General features: G+C 43.6%; 2 protein-coding genes across 13 annotated transcripts in view; both read right to left on the minus strand.

The window, feature by feature from the left end:
- Window positions 1-5,404, minus strand: part of LOC139534080 (DENN domain-containing protein 5B-like) — a 77,483-nt gene extending 72,079 nt beyond the window's left edge. For 6 of the 11 annotated variants that reach the window (XM_071332803.1, XM_071332802.1, XM_071332801.1 and 3 more), the window contains exon 1: window positions 5,025-5,403. Coding sequence is in view for 10 of the 11 variants with exons in the window: in XM_071332802.1 (XP_071188903.1) it covers window positions 5,025-5,133 (109 nt within the window). In the remaining variant the exon portion in view is untranslated. Of the gene's footprint in view, window positions 1-5,024 lie in introns of all 11 variants that reach the window. The other 5 variants (XM_071332807.1, XM_071332808.1, XM_071332800.1 and 2 more) reach the window with 2 other exon arrangements.
- A 1,569-nt stretch (window positions 5,405-6,973) lies between these two features.
- LOC139534082 (uncharacterized) lies at window positions 6,974-23,075 on the minus strand. 2 transcript variants are annotated; one of them, XM_071332810.1, is made up of 5 exons: window positions 22,847-23,075; window positions 10,809-15,176; window positions 9,744-10,778; window positions 9,496-9,561; window positions 6,974-8,132 (listed from the first exon to the last, which is right to left on the minus strand). In XM_071332810.1, the coding sequence occupies exons 2-4, from the start codon at window positions 15,079-15,081 to the stop codon at window positions 9,503-9,505; spliced, it is 5,367 nt and encodes a 1,788-aa protein (XP_071188911.1). In that variant the 5' UTR covers window positions 15,082-15,176; window positions 22,847-23,075; the 3' UTR covers window positions 6,974-8,132; window positions 9,496-9,502. The 2 variants fall into 2 exon arrangements, with proteins under 2 accessions (XP_071188911.1, XP_071188910.1); XM_071332809.1 differs by having other exon boundaries at window positions 9,744-15,176; window positions 22,847-23,074.
- Window positions 23,076-25,016: the final 1,941 nt, after the last annotated feature.

The raw sequence follows: 25,016 nt of genomic DNA on the forward strand, positions 1-25,016 counted from the left end.
TGTCAACAAGGGCATGCGTCAGCGCTGGCCTGTGTCATCATTAGCAGACGTCAGTGTTGTATTAGCATTATCCAAGGGCTGCATTGTGCTGACTTCCAGACTGGCCCCTGGAGGACAGATGGCCAAGGCCTGCAGTAAAACCCATCAAATCCCTTTGTGAGGCTCCTTCACTGGGCTTGCTGACACTCCCTGTCCCACCTCAGCCCAGTTTAGCTAGTCCCTACAGGCCTACATTCAGTTATTAACGTGTAGGTCATTACACCAGAAACACTAGCACACCCCTGCTCTCCAGGGACACGTATAGAGTTCTAGAGACAGACACTAGTAAATATGTGCATGTATTAGGCAATACAGTTTATGAATGGGGTTGAATTACTTGTAGGATTTCACTAAGACAACCTTTTTTTCTCTTCTTTTTTTAACCTTTATTTAACTAGGCAAGTCAGTTAAGAACAAATTCTTATTTACAATGACGGCCTACCGGGGAACAGTGGGTTAACTGCCTTGTTCAGGGGCAGAACGACAGATTTTTACCTTGTCAGCACAGAGATTCGACCCAGCAACCTTTCGGTTACTGGCCCAACGCTCTAATCACTAGGCTACCTGCCATCATCTTAATCCGTCCGTGTCAAATATGGCATACATGATCCCTATAGGTAATAACAGGATAATAAGCAGTGAATAGAAGTGGGAAGGCACTTGTCCGTGTGCAATTAAGTGTGACTGGGAGAAAGGTTAGTGTAGGAGAGTTAGGATGACAGACAGGTGTGAGGAGTCTGAGGTATGAAAGAGGGAGACAGGGAGGAAGGATGAATGGACAGGGATAAAAGATCGGTGAGAAAGAGGTGGTCTGGGACCACTGGAGCCAATGGAGAGACTCTCCCCTTTTCTCACCCCTTCCAACGAGACAGGAACGACTACAAAGGAAAATTCTCACCTGATGGAGTACATAGCATCATTGCAGGATTGCTTACTGAAAGCCGAAGCTGAACATCTGTTGTTAATATGTTGTTTACTGGTACAGGCTGTATCTTAAGTGTGTTTGGGATGTTTGTCGGTAAGACAACTTCATTTGATATTTATGGATGCTTTCCTGGATGCCTTTCTCATCAGTTGGGGGTTAGAGTGAGGAGTGTGAGGTGAGGAACGGGTGAGGAGAGGGGAGGCTCACATAATGGAGCACTGACCTAGTAGCTTTCCCTCTACAGCTGGTGCCAACTCCGCCTCCCAGAATAGCACACACCCCTTCTCACTTTTCAGCTCCACCCCCCCCCCCCCCCCGGACCACAATGCACCTGGTCCTAAAATACAGGGAACAAACAACACATTGGTGGCGGGCCTCTAGTAGAGTGGAACTATTTATGTTGCTCTAGTCACCAGCCAGGATATATATAAACCACTTCAAGAGTCTGATATGTCAGTGAGTGAGACTTCTATTAGAGTGCCACCACTAAAGCGATACTTCTGGATTTTGGCAATGGAGGCTTTTATCTACCTCCCAAGAATCAGGCGTACTTGTAACATGCTAGCTGTTCCCATAGACTTCCAGTCATTGTGCTAACGCTAGTTATCATTGGCTCGCAAAACGACCTCTTAACTTGCTTCATACTGGACACAGAGACACAACAATGGTATCCATGAGTTCATCTGACTACGGGATAGTAGATAAAGGGCTTCATAGCCAAAACCCCAAACTATCTCTTTAATAGGAGTGACACCCACTTCAACTCTCCTCTACTTTGGAAATGTTTCATCTCTGAAGGACAAGCATTGAGGTCAAAGCCAACGAAAAGTGTGGTGCTACCATGCTCCCTGAATGAACAAATACTGAACACACACACCTAGGGAGATAGATGGCATCCACTGGGAAAGTTACACACACCCCCCCCCCCCCCCCCCCCACAGCAGCCACGCATGCAGTCAAATCCAGAGGAAGTCTGGCCCTGGTGCCTAGAACAATGGGCCTGGGGAAACAGGCCTACTGCCACACAAAGGGAATGGGAGGGGGATGGAAGGAGGGGAATCATAGCCATATTCACAGCCCAATATAAGCAAGGCCAAGCCTGAGCCTAATGTGGATCAGACTGAAACCAGCACAGACCAAACCAGCCACTGTAACACAGGATACAAGTCCGGCGTGGGCTGCTATAGCGACAGATAATAAAGAAGAAGCCCATAGCGAGTGGCGACATGTTGATGTCAATGATATCCATCACGGCAATCTGAGGAGTGTCGTGGGGGAGGAGAGTGATGGGCGACCGAGCAGCCTGATCTGAATTGCAAATGAATGTCAGTGTGGATGTTCAGTTGTTCACTGGGGCAGATGACAAAGCCCCGGGGAGAGATTGGGATGCTGAGGAGGGGAAAAGAGGCGAGGGAGAAGGGGATGAGATAATGGTCTACCAAGCAATGGCCCCCGTAATGGATTCTACTAGACCTTTTCCCACCTTGTCTGTGGATAAACAATGCTACGTTAACGGACCACCACAACAACACACAATCAACTACTAGAAGATCAACGGAGAAAATGTGTAGCAGACTACCATACTCCTAAAACACAGAGACCCATAGACATACTGTACCATAATGCCCAAGTATATGTATAGTACTTCCTGAGAGACTTCGCTGAGGTGTAGTATGTAGGATTAAGAACAGGAAAGTTTTAACAGGTGGTGGCGTCTCAACTAATGTCTGGAGACCGATTTAGCACATCCCCTAAAGAGACTAAAACTCCGTCCCACAATGCTTCGTTAATCATCACACCAGAGATGCAGTCTCTGAATGATCTAATCAACAGCAACACTGGCATCATCACTCTGTCCACTGAATCACTCCAACAAGCCATCTCGTTCTCTCACCCTGTCCTTTCCTCTCCTTTCCTAACAGCTGATGGCTCAACTCCTCCGACTGGTAACTTGTGCCCCAGTTTCACACAGACACACAGGCAGATGCTCAGAGAGTTGTGGTGATCAGTGTGAGGGCAGCAGGCAGGGGAGGCATATGGGCACAGTGTGGTGGATGCTCAGCAGACAGGGGAGGCATATGGGCTCAGTGTGGTGGATGCTCAGCAGACAGGGGAGGCATATGGGCACAGTGTGGTGGATGCTCAGCAGACAGGGGAGGCATATGGGCTCAGTGTGGTGGATGCTCAGCAGACAGGGGAAGCATATGGGCTCAGTGTGGTGGATGCTCAGCAGACAGGGGAGGCATATGGGCTCAGTGTGGTGGATGCTCAGCAGACAGGGGAGGCATATGGGCTCAGTGTGGTGGATGCTCAGCAGACAGGGGAGGCATATGGGCTCAGTGTGGTGGTTGCTCAGCAGACAGGGGAAGCATATGGGCTCAGTGTGGTGGATGCTCAGCAGACAGGGGAGGCATATGGGCTCAGTGTGGTGGATGTTCAGCAGACAGGGGAGGCATATGGGCTCAGTGTGGATGCTCAGCAGTGTCACATCTGAGGATCAACGATGCGCCATCAGCCTGAGAGCAACACACACACCGGCTACAAATGGTTCCGATGCAGACCGAACCACAAGCAGATAAAGAGAAAGAGAAACATGAACTTAATCACAGAGACAACACACACACACACGCGCGTATAGAGACGAGACAGGAACATCCCAGAGTGTCATAAACTAATCCTCACAGATTCAAAAGATTAGCCACAAAATAACACCCTGACAGCACCCTTTGATTGTCCTAACATCCTGCCCCCATAGAGGCTAAATGTGTCTGATTAAACACGCAACTAAAGGAATCCTGAATCCTCCCATTCTAGAGTCTTGTGCTTGGAACGTACTAGAAGAGCTGTTCCGAAGGACAAAGGATCCAAATCAGAAGCAATCACAGCTCACTCACTTCAGGTAAAGCTGTTCCATGAACACACACAGACCGTTAAGTAATTCTGAACTTCTAGTTATATAGATTCAGCCACGGAGACGTGATATCATATCCAACAACAGCATGACGCGACCACACAGGAACATTTTCTACTCATCCAATAGAACCACATGTGCAAAGCTCTCAATGTCAAAGAAAGCTCCCTTTCCTATAGAAGTATTATGTCACAGAGGAAAGCTTTTCAGTCAACAGGAGAATACGAGTCTGAATCTGCCAGGTAATTCAATATGAACAGGCTGCAAACAAATTAAAAACATGCTGCAACACCATATGCACTGCAATTTGGCAGTGTTCCAGTGACTCTGAACGCAGCCCAGTTGGCCCCTGAACGCAGCCCAGTGGGGGCTGGCTGGGGATCGATGGAGGGCCTCTACTTTGCGCTTAGGGGGCTGTGCACTTTGTTCAGTCACTGATGCAAAACTGAAGGGGTGACCCTGAAATCAATACTGGACCTGCATGGTTAACAGAGAGTACTTAGAGCTTGCTATTGCACTGAACAAACACACAGCCTCACCAAACAGAGAAAGGACCGGAGTCCAAAGCTGATTGAACCTTGAATATGTGCAGATGTAGAATTTCAGCTCTTCTTGACTGAGGACGGGTTAATGGGGTGTTAACTATTTTATTATTAAAATAACAATGATTATCCTTAGTAGCAGCATTTGTAAACAAAAACATCATAAAAGACTCCACTGTTCTGCACTGAAACACCAGCCTCATAAGAAGTGTTGGCGTTTTACCATTGAAATAATGACATTATAGCCATTGCTTTCTCACTCTCTCTTTGGTCCACACAATTAGCAAGGACAGGTCTGACAAACAAGTTTAGAAATGTCCCCAATACCTTTAACCCAGTTTACCAGAGACTACAATAATGTAAACAAGATGATGTCAGGCTGCAACTGTAGCCATTGTCCTAATGATGTTGTTTTTAAACACAGCACATAATTTATGACCTTCAGCGACTGTAAACATTGTTCCAAATAAATGATATGCACTGATAATGTCATTAAGCTTCATGTGTATTAGTTTAAAATTTAATAGTCCGTTTTAAGAAAAACACGTTGTTTTTGTATAGTTACCACACAGGGAAAAGGTTCATTTAAATAAGTAAGTAATCTTACCGGCTAATTCGTCCGGTTCCAGCCCAGTTTCGGTGTCTATTCCGCATATCACAAAGTAGTGAGCGAAGCGGCAGGGCGCCGCTCCAGACGCCGCGTTGGTCCCACTCATCTTGGATCACAGATCAGCGTCCTCCCGTTCCTAGTACTCCAACCGAGACATCTACATAGCGATAATTAATCTGGTTTTAAAACTATCCTTTAGTCTTTGTAAATGGCAGAATGATAGTGCTCCGACGCAAGATTACATTAGTTTACTCTTCGTCAAATATATATTTAAATTTATTGAAATATCGAAAAGAATACTTGCTGGTTGTCAGCTCTTGGTCGCACAGACAATACTGATCGAACCGAATGGGAAGAGCGAGCCCGGTGTGTGTGTGTGCTTGCTTCCATGCCTCGCGAGGGCGGAGGCTCAACGCGTGGCAGGGCGGGACATTCAAATCAAATCTGATGCATAAAATTAGGTGGACAATATGTATGTTGTCTACATGTTAATCAATATTTTGCATTCTGCAGGCTATGTTTAATTTTCTCTGAATTGATCAAGGTTAATTCAATTATTTATATGGACATTATCTCATGAGATGGGCCTAACATACAGGCCTAACATTTCCCCAATATTCCTATCCCGTGAAAACAGACACCATGGACTTCCTCAGGTTAATGACTGGTGAGGTGAGGTTATTGACCATGAGAGTTTTAGCACTGTGTTGGGAAGGGCCTTTTCCTCCACAGCCCAGTGCCTCTCCTCTGACACCTGTGCAGATCAAAACACACACTGCTCATTTACAGCCAGTCAGAGGACAGTGTGATATTATGACCCCTTGCTGAGAACCTGTCTTCCTGTCACAGAGTCTGAGGAATAAAATGGTAGAACAGGGAGGAGAATAGAAGAGAAAGGCTACCACTACATTGGCTGACCCCATAACTCTCTCTCGTGGATTGTGTGAATACTGGCTGGATTTTAACCCTACGATCCCCCAGGCAAGGTCAGCCATGTATAGAATCCTGTAGCCTATTAAGTAAAAAACTGGGGCTGAGGAAAACAATAACAGAAACAAAGGCAAGCTGACATCAAGTATGTACGGTTAGGACTTCAACTCGTGAAGAGATTTATTTTATTATAAACTGGGTGGATTGAGCCCTGAACGTTGATGGGCTGACAGCTGTGTTATATCAGACCGTATATCACGGGTATGACAAAAGTAATTTTTTACTGCTCTAATTACTTTGGTAACCAGTTTATAATTGCAATAAGGCACCTCGGTGGTTTGTGGTATATGGCCAATTTTGTGGCTCCTGTATGGCGCAGCGGTCTAAGGCACTGCATCTCAGTGCTAGAGGCGTCACTACAGACACCCTGGTTCGAATCCAGGCTGTATCACAACTGGTCGTGATTGGGAGTCCCATAGGGCGGTGCACAATTGGCCCAGGTTTGGCTGGTGTAGGCTGTCATTGTAAATAAGAATTTGTTCTTAAATGACTTGCCTAGTTAAATAAAGGTAAAATTATTATTATTATTATTATTTTTTTAAATACCACGGCTAAGAGCTGTTCATAGGCACGACGCTACGCGGACCATATACCACACAACCTCATGCCTTATTGCTTAACTATACATTCTTAACAGGCCTCCACCACCCTTGTGCATGGCTTTCTTCAATAAATATACAATAAGTGTTGTGTAGAAACAGAAAACATGACCGAAGATTCTGTTATCTGTTCTGATCCATTCACCTATGTGAGTCTCTCAAGTATCAACACATGGAACGGAGAAGCCTTGCACAAGCGAGTGACTGAAACGAAAGGAACATAAAAATTGTACTTTGCTTCCCTCAGCTGGTGTAACTGTGTGTCTCAAATGTGGTCTTTGGCTGGTGGTGGGGGTAAATAATACTACAATTCTCTTCTTTGGATGCTGTGTAGTCTGAGAGAACAGGTAACAAAAACATATTTTCTGTATTTATATATTAGTTCAGTGCCATAACAATACAGTAAACATCAAATGGACAAAAACAGACATGTATTAAAAACAAAAAAAAACATTGCATTTCGACCAATGTTTAAGACGAAGTATAAAACCAGTGACCTGTAAAGGACATACATTACTCAATACCCAAAACATTAGCAGTAGTTGAATTTAACTACAAACAACATCTACGGCCACAGATAACTATAAACCCAGTGCAAGGAACTATATCAAACTAAGTGACAACGGCTTTCAAATATCATTTGATGACAGACATCTATGATTAATTTATCACCAGTGTTAAAAAACCTGCTTGGCTACAATTGACACATTTTGTGTGTATGAGACAGCAGAATCTCACAAAACAATAAGTTCAGTCCGGTTTCTCCCCTTTAGCTTTGGTTCTGGCTGCAATAGACATAGTCAATAAAAAAAGATGGTAAACAAACAAAATACAATTTACAATACCATCACTATGATGATTCAATCCCTATGATGCTCTAACAATGTAGGCAAACAATAGTATAAGAGTACGAGTAACCGAACACCAATCACCCTTAGGTGTCAAGAGTAACAATAACAGATGGTATATAAAACATACTTCTGACTGTTTCAACCACAGCTAACCGGACATATTATAGGGAGAGAAATCAGACGTTTACTCATTTAAAAACATATAAAAACATGTAGAAATGTAAACTGCATAATGAAGCCTAAATATGGCTTTATAGGCACTGTCTGCAATGTTTCAAGTTTTTTTTAAAGAACAGCATATGCACAATGTCAGGTTTGAGGTAAAAGTATTGTCTTTGCCAGAAACCATCAATTACGGTTCTGTCTGGTGTATCCTGTCAGGGCCGACTGATATGCTTACGAATCATGTCTGTCTCCTGACCACCGCTCGTTCCATTCGTCCACGGGAGAGCTATGGCGCCTGGCTGTTGGCTCAACTCTTCTCCCTTGGCTGGAGGAGGAATGGTGACCACGATGGGGGCTTGCATTCTGAGAGGAACCTGGATGGTGACCGTGAGGGGGACTTGCATTCTGAGAGGAACATGGATGGTGACCGTGAGGGGGACTTGCATTCTGATTGGAACACGGATGGTGACCGTGAGGGGGACTTGCATTCAGACAGGAACCTAAGAGGCAAGCATAAGAAAGCAGGTGAGAAATATTCACATAAGCACTGTAGGAAATAGCCATCCCCCAGCTACTGGCCTTCCAAGTGGAGATGAAGGATCAGTAAGGCAACTTTTCAGTTCAAAAGTCTATTCAATGTACACAGGATCCTGGGAACACTGCCTCAGCATATACTTAGAACACGGCAAGAACATGTTCCAACCCAGTCAACACAAAAGTCACACTTTCCATGCTTCCACACCTGCATTGCCTGCTGTTTGCGGTTTTAGGCTGGGTTTCTGTACAGCACTTTGAGATATCAGCTGATGTAAGAAGGGCTTTATAAATACATTTGAAAATTGATTTGACTTAGGTTTCAGTTACCCAACAAGTTGGTGTTGACGTTCTCATTCATAAGGCTGATTTCTAGTAAAGTTTTTGTACACTCTGAACAAGTACATCAACATTTTCCCCAAGCTTTTTCTATACTTTATGAGTCGTTCCACTTGATTAGAATCACTTTTTGACTGCACCCCTTTTGATTTGAATGAAACTTTCCATACATATTTGCCCATGGTAGAAGTGGTCAGAAAGTGGCTTTTTGGGCCCAAATGACAAAAAATTGAGGAGACAGAAGTGCTCAATGTTGACCGATTTTGCATATCCCATTCAGTTTAGGCAAAAACTCTTTATTATTTTTTTATTATCAAAAACATGTAAACTATTTTTTTCACTGTATTTTAAACCCTAATTTACATAATCTGAGGTGAATATGTTGTGACCGCCATTGGTTGAGACACAGCATACTTTTGCCAATACTTTTTTGTAAGCTTTGAAATTATATCAAACTCAACTGTTTACCTTTTCCAGTGATGAAGACATAGATGTATGTTAGGGTATGCAAAATCGTCAACTTTGGGCACCTCTATCTCCGTAATGTTTAGGCATTCTGGTCCAAATAGTCACTTTCTGACATCTTCTACCATGGGCAAATATGTATGGCAATTTCTGTTCAAATCAAAAGGGGTGTGGTCAAAAAGTGATTGAAATCAAATGGAATTAAGTCACATCCTGTGAGAGTTTCGAAATACACCTGTCTGTCCACCCTTTTCCCACCCATTTTTACTTAGGTCATATTGACCCAGGCTTACAGGCCTGTGTACAATTGCATGATACATTTGCGTTCACTACCCAGCTCCTATAAATAACATTATACCCTTTCATCTAGATGATTCCAATCACAACACAGACGTAGACAGTTTCATGTTGACACTTTTCTAAAAGTAAAAATAGATATACAACTCTTGTTTGAAATACTGGGAAATCATTGGTGCAATTGTAAAAGTAGCCTACCATGTGAGGCTAGCATAGCCTGCGACTTACCTTCAATTTAATTTGGCCTCTTCTTCTGCTTCTCTGACCACTTGTAACCAACTCCAGTTTTTTTTTCTGTAACCAGATGAACTTGTCAATAGCTGGAAATCCAATTAAATGCATCTAAATATTGACTTGTAGTGTGTTATTCTGTGTGTTCATTTTTCATACCAATGCTAGCTATACATATTACACAAAAACTTTGAGGGAATACATGCCACTTTCTTTTGTCAGTGGCTTGTGATTGGTGTCCTTACCCGAGTGTCTGGAGTCTTTCGGAGGTTCACGATGGAGAGACTTCGTCAAATGCTTTGCCTGAACAATGCTCTTCTTCATCAAAATGGCAGCAGGCTCCTGCATTTCCAGCTTCCTTTTGAAGCTCTTTTCACATGCACCGCTTGGTCCAGGCTTCAGCTCCCCTATATCTTGCTGATTCTCTTCCCGAACAGGGGGCTGTTCCTTCGTATTCTGGCAGTTCACAGGAGCATATTCCTCTTCATCGTCAGAACGCTGTGCATCTTCCGGATCTTTGTAAGACCTGTTGAACATGACGTCATTTTCATATTCACAGGGATTGAAGTAGTGCACGTTCCTTGGATTCAAAGAAAAGCTGACGTTCCGCTTGGGTTTCGGCAGAGCATCGACACATTTTAGAATGGGTCGGATGATCCTGGTCTCCGGGATGGATCTGGGACTGGCCTGTGGACCTTCCACTTCCTCTGGAGGACACCCTGATCGTCTGCGAGTCCGGGGGGTTGGAGTCGGGACAAAGCTGCTCTCCCAATCTGAGAACACCTGCTGCCTCGCAGACACTTTTGCCCCAAAATGTCCATTGGCATGTTGCTGTGATATCCTGGCCAGATTAGGGCAATCATGACTACCTGGGCTATAACCATTGGGACTGGCAGGCTTGATACAAGGTTTGGGCTTGTGTGCCACTCTTGCTGGTTTGTTCAGCATTTGTGATTCAGGTGAAGCACTGGGAGATGTATCTTCTCTGTTCTCTCTCTCATTCCCATCCTTTGAAACCTCTGGAGTCCTCAGAAGCTTCGGAATCCTTGCCAGCTTTGGCTTGGGGGGCAGCGAGTCACGCTCACGCTTGCTTTTTGACAACGTTCCTTTCTCATTCCTAGTCAACACCTTCGGAATCTTTGACAACATCTGTTGGGATGTCAAGTCGCTCTCTGCCTTACATTTTAGTTTCTTGCACGAGTCACGATTCTTAGAGACCATTACCCCTAAACCCAGAGGGTCTCCTCTATCCTCCACCCTCTTCTGCCTTGGTGGGGAACCTTTCTCTCTCTTCCGGCTTGGTGGGGAACCTTTCCTGATAAGATGTTTGGGTAAGGACAGCTTTTTCAATCTGTCTTTTAGGGGTTGAATTGTTTGCTTGTGTTTCACACCGTTCCTCTGCCTCTCTTTGACAACAGGAGACACTGACTTTGCAGGGGAGTGGTGTCTGCTAGTTTTGTTTGGGGATTTAGTCTTTGGCATTTTGAGGACTTCCTCAGTATATGTTGAGGGTGAGCCATTTGTGGAAGGTTTTTTGGGGATGTTTATGGAGAGTTTGAGAGGAACAGTGGTAGTTGAGGATCCCAGCACATGGAGGGTTTTCACCCCAGGGCACAGCGGTGAGTTCTTACTGCTGCTGGACCTCTCTCTTTCCACCAACTGGCACTTTAACTCTTTGGAGTCATCAGAGTTCCTGCCTTCAGTTTCAGTTGAATTTCTCCTCTTCTGTGACGTCTTGTCCCTAGATTGACTGGCCTCACCCAGTCTTTCAATTGAAAATCTCCCCTTCTTGTCCCTACTTTGATTGTCCTTGCTCCCTTTCTCAGTTGAATGTCTCCTCTTCGGTGGCTTATTGTCCCTGGATTGACTGCCCTCACGCTCTTTCTCAGTTGAATGTATCCTCTTCGGTGGCTTATTGTCCCTGGATTGACTGCCCTCACGCTCTTTCTCAGTTGAATGTATCCTCTTCGGTGGCTTATTGTCCCTGGATTGACTGCCCTCACGCTCTTTCTCAGTTGATGATCCCCTTTTCTTGTCTCTGCATCGACTTTCATCACTCTCAGTCAAATTTCTCCTCTTGTGTGACGCATGTGGCTTCTTGTCCCTGCGTTGATTATTCAAAGTTGCCTTCACCCCAGAGCTCTTAGAAGGTTGGGATGGTGACCGTTCCCTCTCTGCTCTCCCATGGCGTTTCTTGGGCTTTTGTCTGTCAGATGATGTTGGATGGAGGGTTTCCTGCTTTTCCATTTTTTCTTTTACTTTTTTCTTTGAGTTGCAGGTTTTGTATTGAGTGACAAAGTCAGCAACTTTGTCATACTTATCTGCAGGTGAACCACAGTCCTCTACAGGTGAACACCACTTGTCTGCTATGATGTTAGCTCTTAACTTAGAAGGGTTTTCAAACTTGGGAATTGGTAATGTACTCGTCCTACAGTCTTGGTCCTTCTCTTGCCGTCTTTCCCTATCCTCAGAACCAGGACTGACTTTGCTTTGGGTAGTATGTTCTTGGGCTGACTCACATGGTGCTTTGGCATCAGTTTCAGGCTCTGTCCTTTTAACATTAGAAGCATGAGCCTCAATCTGAGCATGTTGTTCATTAGGGTTCTCCTCTGTCTCCTGATCTGAATCCTCAATTGTATCTGACCAGAAAAAAAAGTCAGTGATCGGTATGACACCTGTACATTGCTGCATTTCTACCTCTGTCTTATTGTCACAGGATTGATTGTCATCACCCTCTTCTTCAGTTGATTGTATCTGCTTCTTGTCCCTACATTGATTGTCCACAGTCGCCTTCCCCCCAGAGTCCTTAGGGACCTCTTCTGTCTCCTGGTCTGAATTGTCGCTTGTATCTGACAGGGTAAAGCATTGAGCGATTGTTATGCATCTTGTACCTTGCTGCAGTCCTTTCTCTCTCTGACAACTGGTGCATAGGCCACTTTCAAACCCATTGTCAGTTTCAATAATACAAGGACAGTAGCAGGACTTATCTAAGCTGCCACTTTCTATATTCTCTAGTTGCTTTGTCTTGTCTTTGTTTTCAGAGCATGGTTCATGGGACCCGAGTTGGAGGTCAGAGCCATTTTCGATCTGGAAAAACAGTCTCATGGCATCCTCAGATGTCAGGATGGTCAAATTCATTGGGGAAAGGGGTTCCGAGTGTGTTGTGAGGTCTGTGACCATTTTGAGGTCTGCATCTGTTGGGCAGTTTGAGTCTGTTGTGAGGTCTGCGTCTGGTGCCTCTGTTTCAGCAAGCAGTTTCACAGCATCCTCTGGTGTGAGAACGGTCAAAATCATTGGGAAAAGGGGTTCTGTCTCTGAGTCTGCATCTGTTGGGAGGTCTGTGTCTGTTGGGGGGTCTGCAACCATCATGAGGTCTATGTTTGTTGTGAGGTCTGAGTCTGTTGCTTCTGCTTCAACAGGTTGTCGTGCAGGAAATTCCAAAGTCTCCATCTTGCTGTGGAAGGTGTCATCCATTTTGACTCCCCCAACCACTTTGGAACTCTCCTCTGCTTTATCTGGTATGAACCACAGAGACCAAGATCTTCCAGATTCTTTGTCAATGTCATTCAGCTTCTCGTTGACATTTAACCATGATGACCTGTAACACACTTGGGAAGAGCCGTCAACCTGTGCTTGAATGGGAAACTTCTCGACCACTTCCCCCAGTGATATACCACTGACTGCAAAGAGAACCACTGCTTCCTCATCCTCTGCGGCCCAGGCAGACACATCTTGCATGATTTCCTTATCCCTTTTATCTTTTAAAGCTTCTACCAGGTTGGAGGCATCCCCGCCCCAATACTGCTCCAATATGGTTTCTAGACAACCATCTTTTGCCTCTGTGATCGTTGCTGCATTCTCCCGACAAGTAACCAGTTGCTGCAGCGTACGTAACTTGAACTGAACTTCAGCAATTGTGGACAAAACAAGAGATCTCTCATCTGCGCCGTTGGAGCTAACTTCCACGATTGTCTGGGTACCCCCGGTGCGTACAATATCAGTTGCCTGAGGGATGATGTGGACAAATGGTGAAGGTGAACTCTTGTCCATCTGTGTGATGACCTGAAGGACCTCATTATTGTCATCTCCAGTAGATGCCAGTGAACTTGTTGCAGATGCATCTACAGGCTTATCATACTCCATAAGACTCTCAACTTGAACCGGCTCATTTAGGACAGATAGAGAACTTGCATCATCTTTAGCTCTTTCCCACAGACTTTCTACTTGTTGTTCGTTGATGGACCAGGACCGTAAAATCTTAAATGGCACCTCATTGCCTGTATTCTCTGTCTCCATTGGCTCTGGGGACTGCTGTGGGCCCATTGGAGGGACGATAGCCACGGGGGGCGGAGTGGTGGCGACTGCCGTCAGGGTCATGCACCTGGGAGTGGACTTAATCTCCAGCCGTATAGTGGAGTCCTCAGCACTAAACCTCTCAGGGGGCCTCGCCTGGTTGTCTTTGGTGTTACTATGTAGGTGCGTTTTGCCTGCTTGTAAAATATCCATCTTCTCTGTGCTGGATTGTTGTGCCTGGGAGGGGTCTTGTGTTGAGTTGTTCCCATTTACGGGTCCATTTTTAGATATTAAAACACTCTGGAGCCAGTCCTGTATTTCATTGAGTGAGATCTTATGTTTATGAGGAGGTTTTTCCTGAAGTGTCTCAGTGAGAGGTTTGGGAGGAGAGGGAGCATATTGCTGGTCAGGGGTGGCAGAGGTCTGAGTGTGAGAAACCAGAGCAACATTGCCACGAAGATTATCTGTTTGTTGTGTTATAGCTTGGGAAGGAACACTAGGTCCTAGTATAGCATGGCTGGCTGCTTTGGAATGGGCCCTCGAACGTCCACTAGACCGACCCCTGGAACCACCCCGAGAACGTCTACTAGGACCACCCCAAGAACATACACTAGAACCACCCCTAGAATTTCCACGGGAACCACCCCTAGAACGTCCCCTTGAGCATTCAGTAGAATGTCCCCTTGAATGTAAATTGCAATGTCCTCTAGCATGTCCATTGGAATGGTTGGGATCGAACATCTGCCATTTGCTTTCCAAGTAATGGAGATTGTTATGATTCACTATCTGACCAAACATATAATCCTGCTCAGTGTTATGGTGATGGGAAATATCCTCATGCCCTCTTTCGACAATGAGTGGGGGTAAAAAGTCATTGCTGGGGAAGTGGGGTTCATGCTTAGCCCATGCTTCTGTTCTCTCTCCACTGCAGTGTAAGGTTACATTAGGGGGTGCCTGGCCTCTCAAGTGTCCATAGAGATTGGGCCAATCCCTTATGTTCTGACTCTGAGCCATTATGTGATGGTCCTGATGATACGGATGAGGCGGCTGGGTCTCTTGTGTCCGATGTCCACGGAAGTGCATTTGAGAGTTCTGTCTATGGGCGTTGTAGTGGGCCCGCATGGCAGATTCATCCTCACGGTTCAGGCACGGGTGTCCCCTTTCTTGTTGGGTGAGGTACTGTCTTTCACCAGCTGGGGGAGCACTTTCCCAGTGAGCCATATTATGGTGGCTGTATCCGTCACCGTCGCTCCATTCTCTTGATCTGGCATTTTCACAAGCATTATACATGTTGTGTCAGCTCTATCCGTCTCAGCACACTGAGCTGAGTAGCATTTCAAGCATATGGGGCACCATCCTCAAAAGCTGAATTGAAGAGTTTAATTCTAGAGGGGAAAAAAGAGAGAAACAGCTGTGAAAACTATGCAATAGTTATCCATCAACCAAGTTGTTGATTTTTCTAACATACACTGCAACTCTGAAATATGTCTAGGACATGTGACTGCCAGTTCAGACATTATGGGTTGAAATGTAGAGAGCTGCGCACAATTCACAATCAACTAACACCATCAACATTGTACACACTCATATAGGAGGAGCATGTGCCACACAAATAGCAGCCCGGGCAGGAGGAGAGTTCCACCTCAGGTCAAGTTGACCCCCCACATCTATTTGGTGTATAATATGGCATTGTTGATATCCAAGGCCCTTTCTCAGGATTAAACCAAGGAAACTTGCCTCAGGCTAATTATGACAATTGACCACACAACAACTGTCTCCAACCTTGAAGTGATGCAGAGATGCAACCTTGAAGTGAATGAATCAATGGTTAAACAGTTAACATAACAATGGAGCCTATTCATTCCTAGCTGTAGACAACTTCCCTCGAGTCACACCAGGTTTTAAGCTACCTCGTCCAAATCCGGATGACACTGGGCCAATTGTGCTCTGCCCTACGGGACTCCCAATCACGTCCGGATGTGATGGAGCCTGGACTCGAACCAGGGGCTGCCTGGTTCAGTGGCATCAGCCTTTTGCACTAAGATGCAGTGTCTTAGACCACGTGGCCACTCGGGAGCCCAATCTCAGGTTGGACCAGAGTAGAATACTACAGTTACGATTAATTAAGCCAGCTAACTTTAATAAGCAACCAGATACAACTATTGATTTTCTGGTAAAAAATAAATAAAAAAAGCTAAACTTAGATATGGGTTTTCGTTTGTTGAATCTATTAGACCATTCCCATTTCAAGCGTAGCTTTCAAAAAAATAAAGTTATATAATATTTAGGCAAGTTAGCTGACTAACTCCTTTTTTCCTGCTTTGTAGTATAACTCTCTGGGCTGCACAGGAAAAAAAGAATACATTCTAATCAAAGTTTATTGGTCACGTACAAAGTTTAGAAGATGTTATAGCGGGTGCAGCGAAATGCTTGTTACGAGCTCCTAAGAATGCAGTAAAATGTCAAACAGGTACACAAGGTATTTGAAAAAATAAAATACATTTATAATAAAATCATGTCGTAATGAATCCAATTAACAACCCAAACAGGACTGTAACAGCAGTCTAAATGCAATCTATATGTATATATACCGGATGAATTTACACAAGATATAATAAGAATTATATATTAGAGCGAGCTATGGCAAGAAAACATTTTATTTGCCTTTTAGCAGATGCTCTTATCCAGAGAGACGTACAGGAGCAATTAGGGTTAACTGCCTTGCTCAAGGGACAGATTTTTCACCTAGTTGGCTCGGGTGATTCAAACCAGCAACCTTTTAGTTACTGGCCCAACACTCTTGACTACCTGCTACCCCACTATATAAATAAGTGTGTATTGTTTGATTCTAGCTTAAAATATACTTATTGATGTTGCCATATCTTATCGATTACTTTACATGTATAAGGAAGGTCGGGGTCAATGGAGGGGGTAATAGGGACGTGGTGTATGGAAAATTAATGAGTGAGACGAGTGCAGATAACATTTCTTACAGAATGTAAACTATTGTTGAATATCAAGGCCCCTAAGGAGAAAGTCAAAGGGAAACAATCTGGTTTTAGTCACTGATAAAGATAGGACAGGGAGTAGTGAGGAATTCAGCCCGAGGTCAAGTAAACAGATGAAGTGAGAAGAAACGGTCCTTTCCCACACACATATCCTTCCACGCCCACAAGGGTTCGAGCATCAGGCAGGGCCATGACTACACCAGTGAGAAGAACCAATTAAGTTGTGTGTGTGTGTGTGTTAGTGTATGTTTGATAGCGTGTGTGTTTTGTGTGAGTGAGCGTCACTTGGTAGACGGTTAGTGATGGCTGCTCAACAGTCTGATAGCCTGGCGATAGGCCTGAAAAAAGGACATGGCGCATTTCCATTGGGGTTTAACCCCAGTGTTTTAACCAAAAGGCTCTGACTTTTCTCTATCCGTCTACACAAGATGGCCCCCGTGTCTCGCTGGGCCATGCCTCCAGCGTACCTGCTCTGACTTAGAGCCAAGGTTAGGACACTGGTACTTTCCAGCCTGCATTTACATAACAATGGATAAATGAGAACATGGGTTTACACCTTCGACGGTGAACACCTTCTCACAAAGCAACTGTCTTAATTATGTAGAGGTTGTTGATTCTTGTTGAAGTCCTCACTCTCAGCCCTAACTATGGAAACACAATTTCCCTAGTATAACATCAGGATGTATACACTAGTGTAAGACTGGTGTAAAACATTTAGAGGACAATAATATTAGTAGTTATAAGCAGGAAACACAGATTGGAACCGTAAAAGGGACTGACTGATGAGGGATGAGGTAATCCAGTGGTGTGGAGTCACAGGGGGTTAGGATGTAGAGTAGATTCCTGTCTAAGGTAGGTATAAAGGCCATCAGATCTGGAGAGGAGAACCTTGAGACTGACAGGCCAACCATTCTGCATATGCCATCATATTGTTCCACCGTGCCATGCAGCCAGTAGGATGCATTTTTTTTACATAAATTACAAGATGGCGCCAAAGAACATTGGAACTTATTTTTGAACTTATTGTGTACATAATGTTGCTGCTACCGTCTAATATGACCGACAAGGACATCAGAAAATTCTGGGAAGAATAAACTTGGTTAAGCTTTCATAGTGTCTGTTGAGTTTTTACTCTGAGAATTAGAACCTAACAAGGGGCAATGACATTAACATGAAACACGCCACCAAAATACGAGGCATTACATCCATATTCAGCAGTTGCTACATCAATATTTGTATAAAAAGAATGTATGATATGTACCCATTGATTCTTGAATATAGATATAGTCGCCTCATGAGCTTAGTTCAACCGTCGTACCCCATCAGAACCCAAAATATACGCGTGTTTTACGCCAATGTCTATAAACAAACACTATATACAACTCGTCATTCAAGGCAGGTGGGGCAGACTTCAAGGCACACTTAAACAGCATGGCTACCACAGCATTCTGCAGCGATACGCCATCCCATCTGGTTTGCTCTTAGTGGGACTGACTATCATTTGTTTTTCAACAGGACAATGACCCATCACAACTCCAGGCTGTGTAAGGGCTATTTGACCAAGGAGAGTGATGGAGTGCTGCAGCAGATGACCTGGCTTCCACAATCACCCGACCTCAACCCAATTGAGATGGTTTGGGATGAGTTGGACTGCAGAGTGAAGGAAAAGCAGCCAACAAGTACTCAGCATATGTGGGAACTCCTTTAAAACAGTTAGAAAAGCATTCCAGGTGAAGCTGGTTGAGAGAATGCCAAGAGTACGCATCAAGTCAAAGGGTGGCTCTGCAAATTCAGCTATTGTTGGAAGCCAGCCAATATAAAACATAAACTATATTGAAATTACTAAAGGTTGCAGCATACGTTGTGTAAATGGTGAACTCATACAGCCGTCAACCCTTGTCACTGCAATCCGTTTCACATTTGCTAGCTGACTAGCTAGTGTCGTAGAAAATCACTTCAAATATAACTCTTACAAGAACTTTGTGAACTCAAATATGATTTTTAATACAAATTGTATCACAATCTGGAATGTCCGCGGAACACACACTTTCTCAGAACTCCAGCTACTCTATTTATACACACATAGTATTGTCCGTCCCCTATGAAGTCATTCACCACCATCTGCTTTCAATTTGTTTATAATAGTGGCTGGACCCTCTATCCCAGTGTGTCCAATTACCTCTAGGCGTCACTCTGTCTGACATGTATGTTTGTAATAGAATGGTCAGACCATATGTCTAGTGTCCAATTGCTTTTAGGCGCCACTCTGTCTGACATGTATGTTATTATGTCTATGTCTGCTCTGGTACCCCAATGGTGGAACAAACTCCCTCACGACGCCAGGTCAGCGGAGTCAATCACCACCTTCCGAAGACACCTGAAACCCCACCTCTCCAAGGAATACCCAGGATAGGACAAAGTAATCCTTCTAACCCCCCCCCCCTTAAAAGAGTTAGATGCACCATTGTAAAATGGTTGTTCCACTGGATATCATAAGGTGAATACACCAAGTTGTAAGTCACTCTGGACAAGAGCGTCTGCTAAATGACCCAAATGCAAATGTAATTATACTGTTCACCTATCTTATACCTCTATATGTTATCCATGTGTGTAATTGTACTCCTACACTAGCTACCTTTTAGATTGAAGCCCATATAGAAGATAGATGACAGAAGTCCATCTCCTACTGTAAATAACCTGCACAATGTGTGTGTGTGTGTGTGTGTGTGTGTGTAGCCTGCCAGGTAGAAAAATGGCAGATAAAATACGGACATCAGAGTATTTTTCAGTACACCCAAACGCAAAGTAAGAACCCTAGTAGCCTAATATCTCAAAGACTAGTTGATAAAATGTTCATAAGAAAGAAGTGAAATGCTAATGGAAATGTTTCACAATGATGTCATTTGGCAGAGCAGGCAACAGATGGCACACAGCCAGCAGAGCTGGGGACAGATGGGCAGGAACGGGGAGTCTCGGGTATGTTTGTTGAGTCTTTGTTTGGCAACATTATGAAAGGTTCTTTTTTTTAGACTTGTAAAATAGGGACATAATTGGAAAATGCCATGGATACCCCTACTCTCAACTTAAACTGATCTTAGTTCAGTCACCAGTTTAAGGCAATGGTATTGCTGTTGTGATTAATTGTGTACATTTACATTTAAGTCATTTAGCAGACGCTCTTATCCAGAGCGACTTACAAATTGGTGCATTCACCTTATGATATCCAGTGGAACAACCACTTTACAATAGTGCATCTAACTCTTTTAAGATGTAGTTTTGGGTACCGGTAGTTAGGAGTATGGCAAACACCTTATTTCTTTTCTAGGAGACAGACTGAGTCAGTGAGGGTGGTGAAAGGGAAAGAGCCTTCAGAGGACAGTGTCACAGCCACGGCAGGACCAGGTGTCAACATTGTTGCCAGCAGCACCAGTATAGGGGACAGTGGCACAGCGTTGTCCAGTTACCTCAGTGATGGCACAAAACCCTATCAGCCACATCCACAATTTATAGAACCGCAAACTCTTGCCAACAGAGTGTTGACGTTTCAAGAGAGATGGTTTCGCGATTTCCCCTGGCTACATTATAATCCATCAATAAAAGGAGTGTTGTGTTTTCACTGGAGCCAAGGGTTTTCAAGCCAGCCATCTTTTGGCGAAAGAGCGGATGCTGCCTTCATTAGTGCAGGATTTAGGAACTGGAGAAAAGCCATTGAAAAATTCACAGCACATCAAAACTGCCAAACCCACCACCACTTTGTAACTGTAACAGCACACCAGCTAAATCCATTCATTGCCCAGTTATCCAGCGTGTGTGGTAAACAGCAGAAATGACCAAATCTACCTTGCACTGTATGAGAAAGCAACAACATTGATTAAATCCATTGAGACAGACTCAAGACGTTTTGCTGGCAAAGCAGTGGATCACTATAGGGCAGAATTTTCGAAAGTGTTGGATGGTGTGGAGGTTCAGTTTGGTGACCGTTTTGACCAGGACAGTCTAAACGTCCTGCAAAAGTTGGAAAGAGCGCTTCTCACGGGGGAGTTGGATGAGTCTCTAGATCAGTACTCTGAGCTGAACATAGATTCTCTTTCAGTGCAGTTGCCTCTCTTTCGCAACAAATACCCCTGTAGCAGCAACGGAGAGGCAGCAGAGGTCCTCAGGAGGCTTCCAGTGGAGGTGCGGGGGTTGGTTGACCAAGTTGAGGTGCTGATCAGAATTTTGTTTGTGGTGCCAGTGTCTTCATGTGAGGCTGAGAGGAGTTTCAGTGCACTCCGCAGGTTAAAGACTTGGCTACCGGCTAGCATGGACCAAGAGAGACTGAACGGCGTAGTTGTCTGTAATGTATATAAATGCAGGATGGTCTCGAGGGAAAATATCTGCCAGCAATTTGTTGGATCCATTGAAACCTGCAAACATATGTTCGGTTCTTTTGTTCAGTAGTGTGTATATGTAACTGATGTGAAATGGCTAGCTAGTTAGAGGTGGTGCGCGCTAATAGCGTTTCAATCAGTGACGTCACTCGCTTTGAGACCTTGAAGTAGTGGTTCCCCTTGCTCTGCAAGGGCCACGGCTTTTGTGGAGCGATGCTTCGTGGGTGACTATTGTTGATGTGTGCAGAGGGTCCCTGGTTCGCGCCCGGGTCGGGGCGAGGGGACGGACTAAAGTTAAACTGTTACATATAGCAGTGGTTCTCAACCTTTTTTGGTACTGGAACCCCTGCATATTTTGAGGCAAGGCGGGCAAAGGTTTTGAGTGGTCCTCAGGGACCCCCACCCCCTCTATTATATGTAAAGTTACTGGAATCCTTGTGCCGAATACGTTCATTACACTTTTTTATGTCACGGACCCCTTGCAATTACACCAGGGACCCCTGTTTGAGAACCCCTGGTGTATAGTATGATATGTTATTTTGTTTAGTATTTTTCAGTTTTTAGTACATGACAGTACACTAATTATTTGTTTGATGTTATTTAAAATTGCATACTTTGCGTGACATACTTGTCCATAGCTGATGTTTGAAGAGTTGAGACACTGACTGAACAATAAATAATTATTTTTGAAGGATATTTTGGTTGATTTGTTTGGGTTATTCATTGAAGTAGTTCTTTCGCTTTTAGAACTGTACTTACTTTGAGTGTTTTGTTCTTGTAAAGATATTGTAATAGACTCAGGCCAGTGGCACATATTTAATGACTATATAAATGTATCAGAAAAAGTCAAATTCAATACAGAGACCAACTTTGTGATGGTTCTCAATGGAGAGTGTTTTAGATGACATCACACTATGTTCATTGTATTTACGAAAATTGCACCCAAACAGTGTACAGTACCATTGCCACCTACTGGCCATTCTTGGTATTGCTGGTTGTAAATACAAATACCTGCATATATACTGGACTGATAAGGAACACTGCTATACCTATTATTATTATTAGTAGTAGTAGTAGTAGTAGTAGTAGTATTATAATGATTTAAACATTTGAACAAGTTGGGACAACCCTTCAGTTAACTACTGTACCTATCAATTATCCAGTAGTAGTAATTATGGTCCCTCAATATACATTTAACATATTACAACGTAGGTTGTGTTACAGCACTACTTTTGGTGTCCCCTTCAGGAATTGCTCTTGAGAAAATTTTATGTAATTGTCCCCTCCAAAGTTGATATCAGATTTAAGCCCCTGGTTAAAACTATAATTTTGATATCATGGATGGTCAGTCCTTGCGTCCATAGCGCTATATATGAATTTTAGAGTGGTTACATTTCTCCAGCCCCAACCCTCAGCTTTTTACAGAAACAGTGTTAGGGATTCACTTCGTTATTGTTTCTACTGCTGATTGCCGCCTTACGATGTGTTACAAAGTGACGAGCAAACACATTTAAACGGTCCTCCATATTACTTGGATAACTCCTGGAGAAATAATACCCTTGCGTAACGTTAAATCCGATGCTTTTGTTTCACAAATATAAACTACTGATCAACATAGTTGTTGTTCAATGTAAACCATTGGATTTTCCTAAGAGAATATCGACATAGGATACTTACAGAAAGCATGCGCCGCTCCTCTCTCACACATACCGGATATCAACCGTAAACATGCATATTCCCAACCGAGATTTAGCAATCAACAACTCCTCTCTCCTGTGGGGTTTATCAGCGGTTGGCATCCAACGTTATGGCGCATTACTGCCAAAAACACTCCATTCTTCCGTTAGAACTTTTTCAAATGTATATCTGGTGAGCGAGCGTGACTGGTACTAGAGATTCAAGTTCCACGCCCCCAGAGTTTTCTCCGCTCCTTCAACTGATTGGCAGTATTCTCTAACCATTATTTTATTGAAGCAAATAACAAAAAACGAAACCAATATTACAAGACAAATTATTAATGAACAGAAATACGTTATAATTTCTCTGCGGCTTTAGGTTTGTTCTTGCTATAATTTATATATGTTTTCTTCCTGCTATAATTTGACCGTTGAGCAAGCTCAAACAAATAACTAGTTGTTTCGTTGTGTCATTTATTACTGCACTAATGCTTAGTAATATGGAAGGAATGATTATCTATAGATCGAAAACGGGACCTTTTCCTGACTCTACAGCTATTTAGAAAGCATATTCAATGGTGAAATTCCATCCATTGCCAACAACATGTTGACTCCGGAGGACATTGTCTAAGGGAAACTAATACACATATTTGTCTCTAGACACGCGAGTGTGGTCCTACACTATCTACATATACATCAATTTCTGGAGTCGATCAACGTAAGATATGCTCACAGAAGGAAAAAAATAAGCGCAATGACAATTGTCTTCGAAAACTGTACTGTGTCCTTTAAAGCTATTATCCAAGTTGAACTAGAACCAGACAAATCAGGATTTGAGGAAGGGGAGTATGAAACGTGGCAATAAATAATAGATAAGCCGTCCAAGAAAACTCCGCAGAAAAGAGAATACTGATCTAAACCAGATGTTCCTAAAATGGATGTCTCTAAGAAAGTCCAGAAAAGGTCTCCCCTGCGCAGGTCATTACTGAATAAACCCTGGGTGAGTTTTTTCGACTACAAGAGTTATTTTTTCTATACCACTTGGCAGGGGAGATATTTTTTCTATAACACTGTATCAATCAGCCATACTTACATGAACGGCTTATGAACGACAGTTGTGGCTGCTTTGCATGATGTATTGTTGTCTCTACTGTCATATATGCATATATTCATATGCATAGTGTCATATATGCATATATTCATATGCATAGCTCATATATCAAGCACATATATTGAGCATCATTTGGTGACTTTAGTGCCCTTGTGCTGCTTAAGAGCCTGCCTGCAACCATATGATTAACACTTGCACAACACACCCCATCATAGGCGGAAATCCCGGGGGGGACACGACCCCCCCATCTTGGGAAAAATATGATTTGTCCCCCCCAATATATCACTGTAAACATAACTATGTAATTTCAATAATATTAATAATACGCAATGAAAGCACGTGTGCTGATTATAGACACTTAATAGCGCGTTTTTAAGTTTCAAAAGATTGAGACCCCCCCCGCCCTTTGCCTCACAATGGTTTGATCCACTGCCAGTTCTTTAGCTGGCAAGGTAATCGAGGGTTCGTATCTACTGTCCGAAAGGGACATGTACTTAACTGACGTGAGGTTAATCCAGTCAATCCATAGCAGGTCCATAGCAATGTTATTTATTTATTTTTATGTTGGCAGGGTTCACACTGATCCAAGATCAGCATGCAGCTGTAGTGCTTTGACGTCCCTGTGATAAGGTTAGCGATAAACTGAAGTCCAAACTGAACAGAACAGAACTACACTCTCTTCTACCATTGTCTTAAATATATATAATGGTCTCGTTGCAAAAGATAAATTGTCGCTAGTGAACTTTTTTTATTTTATTTCACCTTTATTTAACCAGGTAGCAAAGATTATAGCAAACACACAGAAACGGAATTGGTGCTCGCTAGCTTTACAAATGCAGCTATTGTTGGAAGCCAGCCAATATGAAACAAACTATTAAAATTACAAAAGGTTGCAGCATGTGTTGTGTAAATGTGTGTGTGTGCAGCTAGGCCAGCCAGCCAGGTAGAAAAATGGCAGAAAAATGTAAGAAGACGGACATCAGAGTATTTGTCAGTACACCAAAACGCATAGTAAGAACTCTAGTAGCCTAATATCTCAAAGACTAGTTGATAAAATGTT

Source organism: Salvelinus alpinus, chromosome 11, assembly GCF_045679555.1.
Source record: "Salvelinus alpinus chromosome 11, SLU_Salpinus.1, whole genome shotgun sequence".
Classification (NCBI taxonomy): Eukaryota; Metazoa; Chordata; class Actinopteri; order Salmoniformes; family Salmonidae; genus Salvelinus; species Salvelinus alpinus.

What these genes read in the sequence shown, in the direction of transcription:
- LOC139534082 (XM_071332809.1), bottom strand. Translation starts at nt 15,081, where the DNA reads ATGTATAATGCTTGTGAAAATGCCAGATCAAGAGAATGGAGCGACGGT. An exon ending in GAAAGACTCCAGACACTCGG is followed by an intron (nt 9,562 to 9,743) that starts GTAAGGACACCA and finishes ATCTGGTTACAG; the next exon opens with AAAAAAAAACTGGAGTTGGT.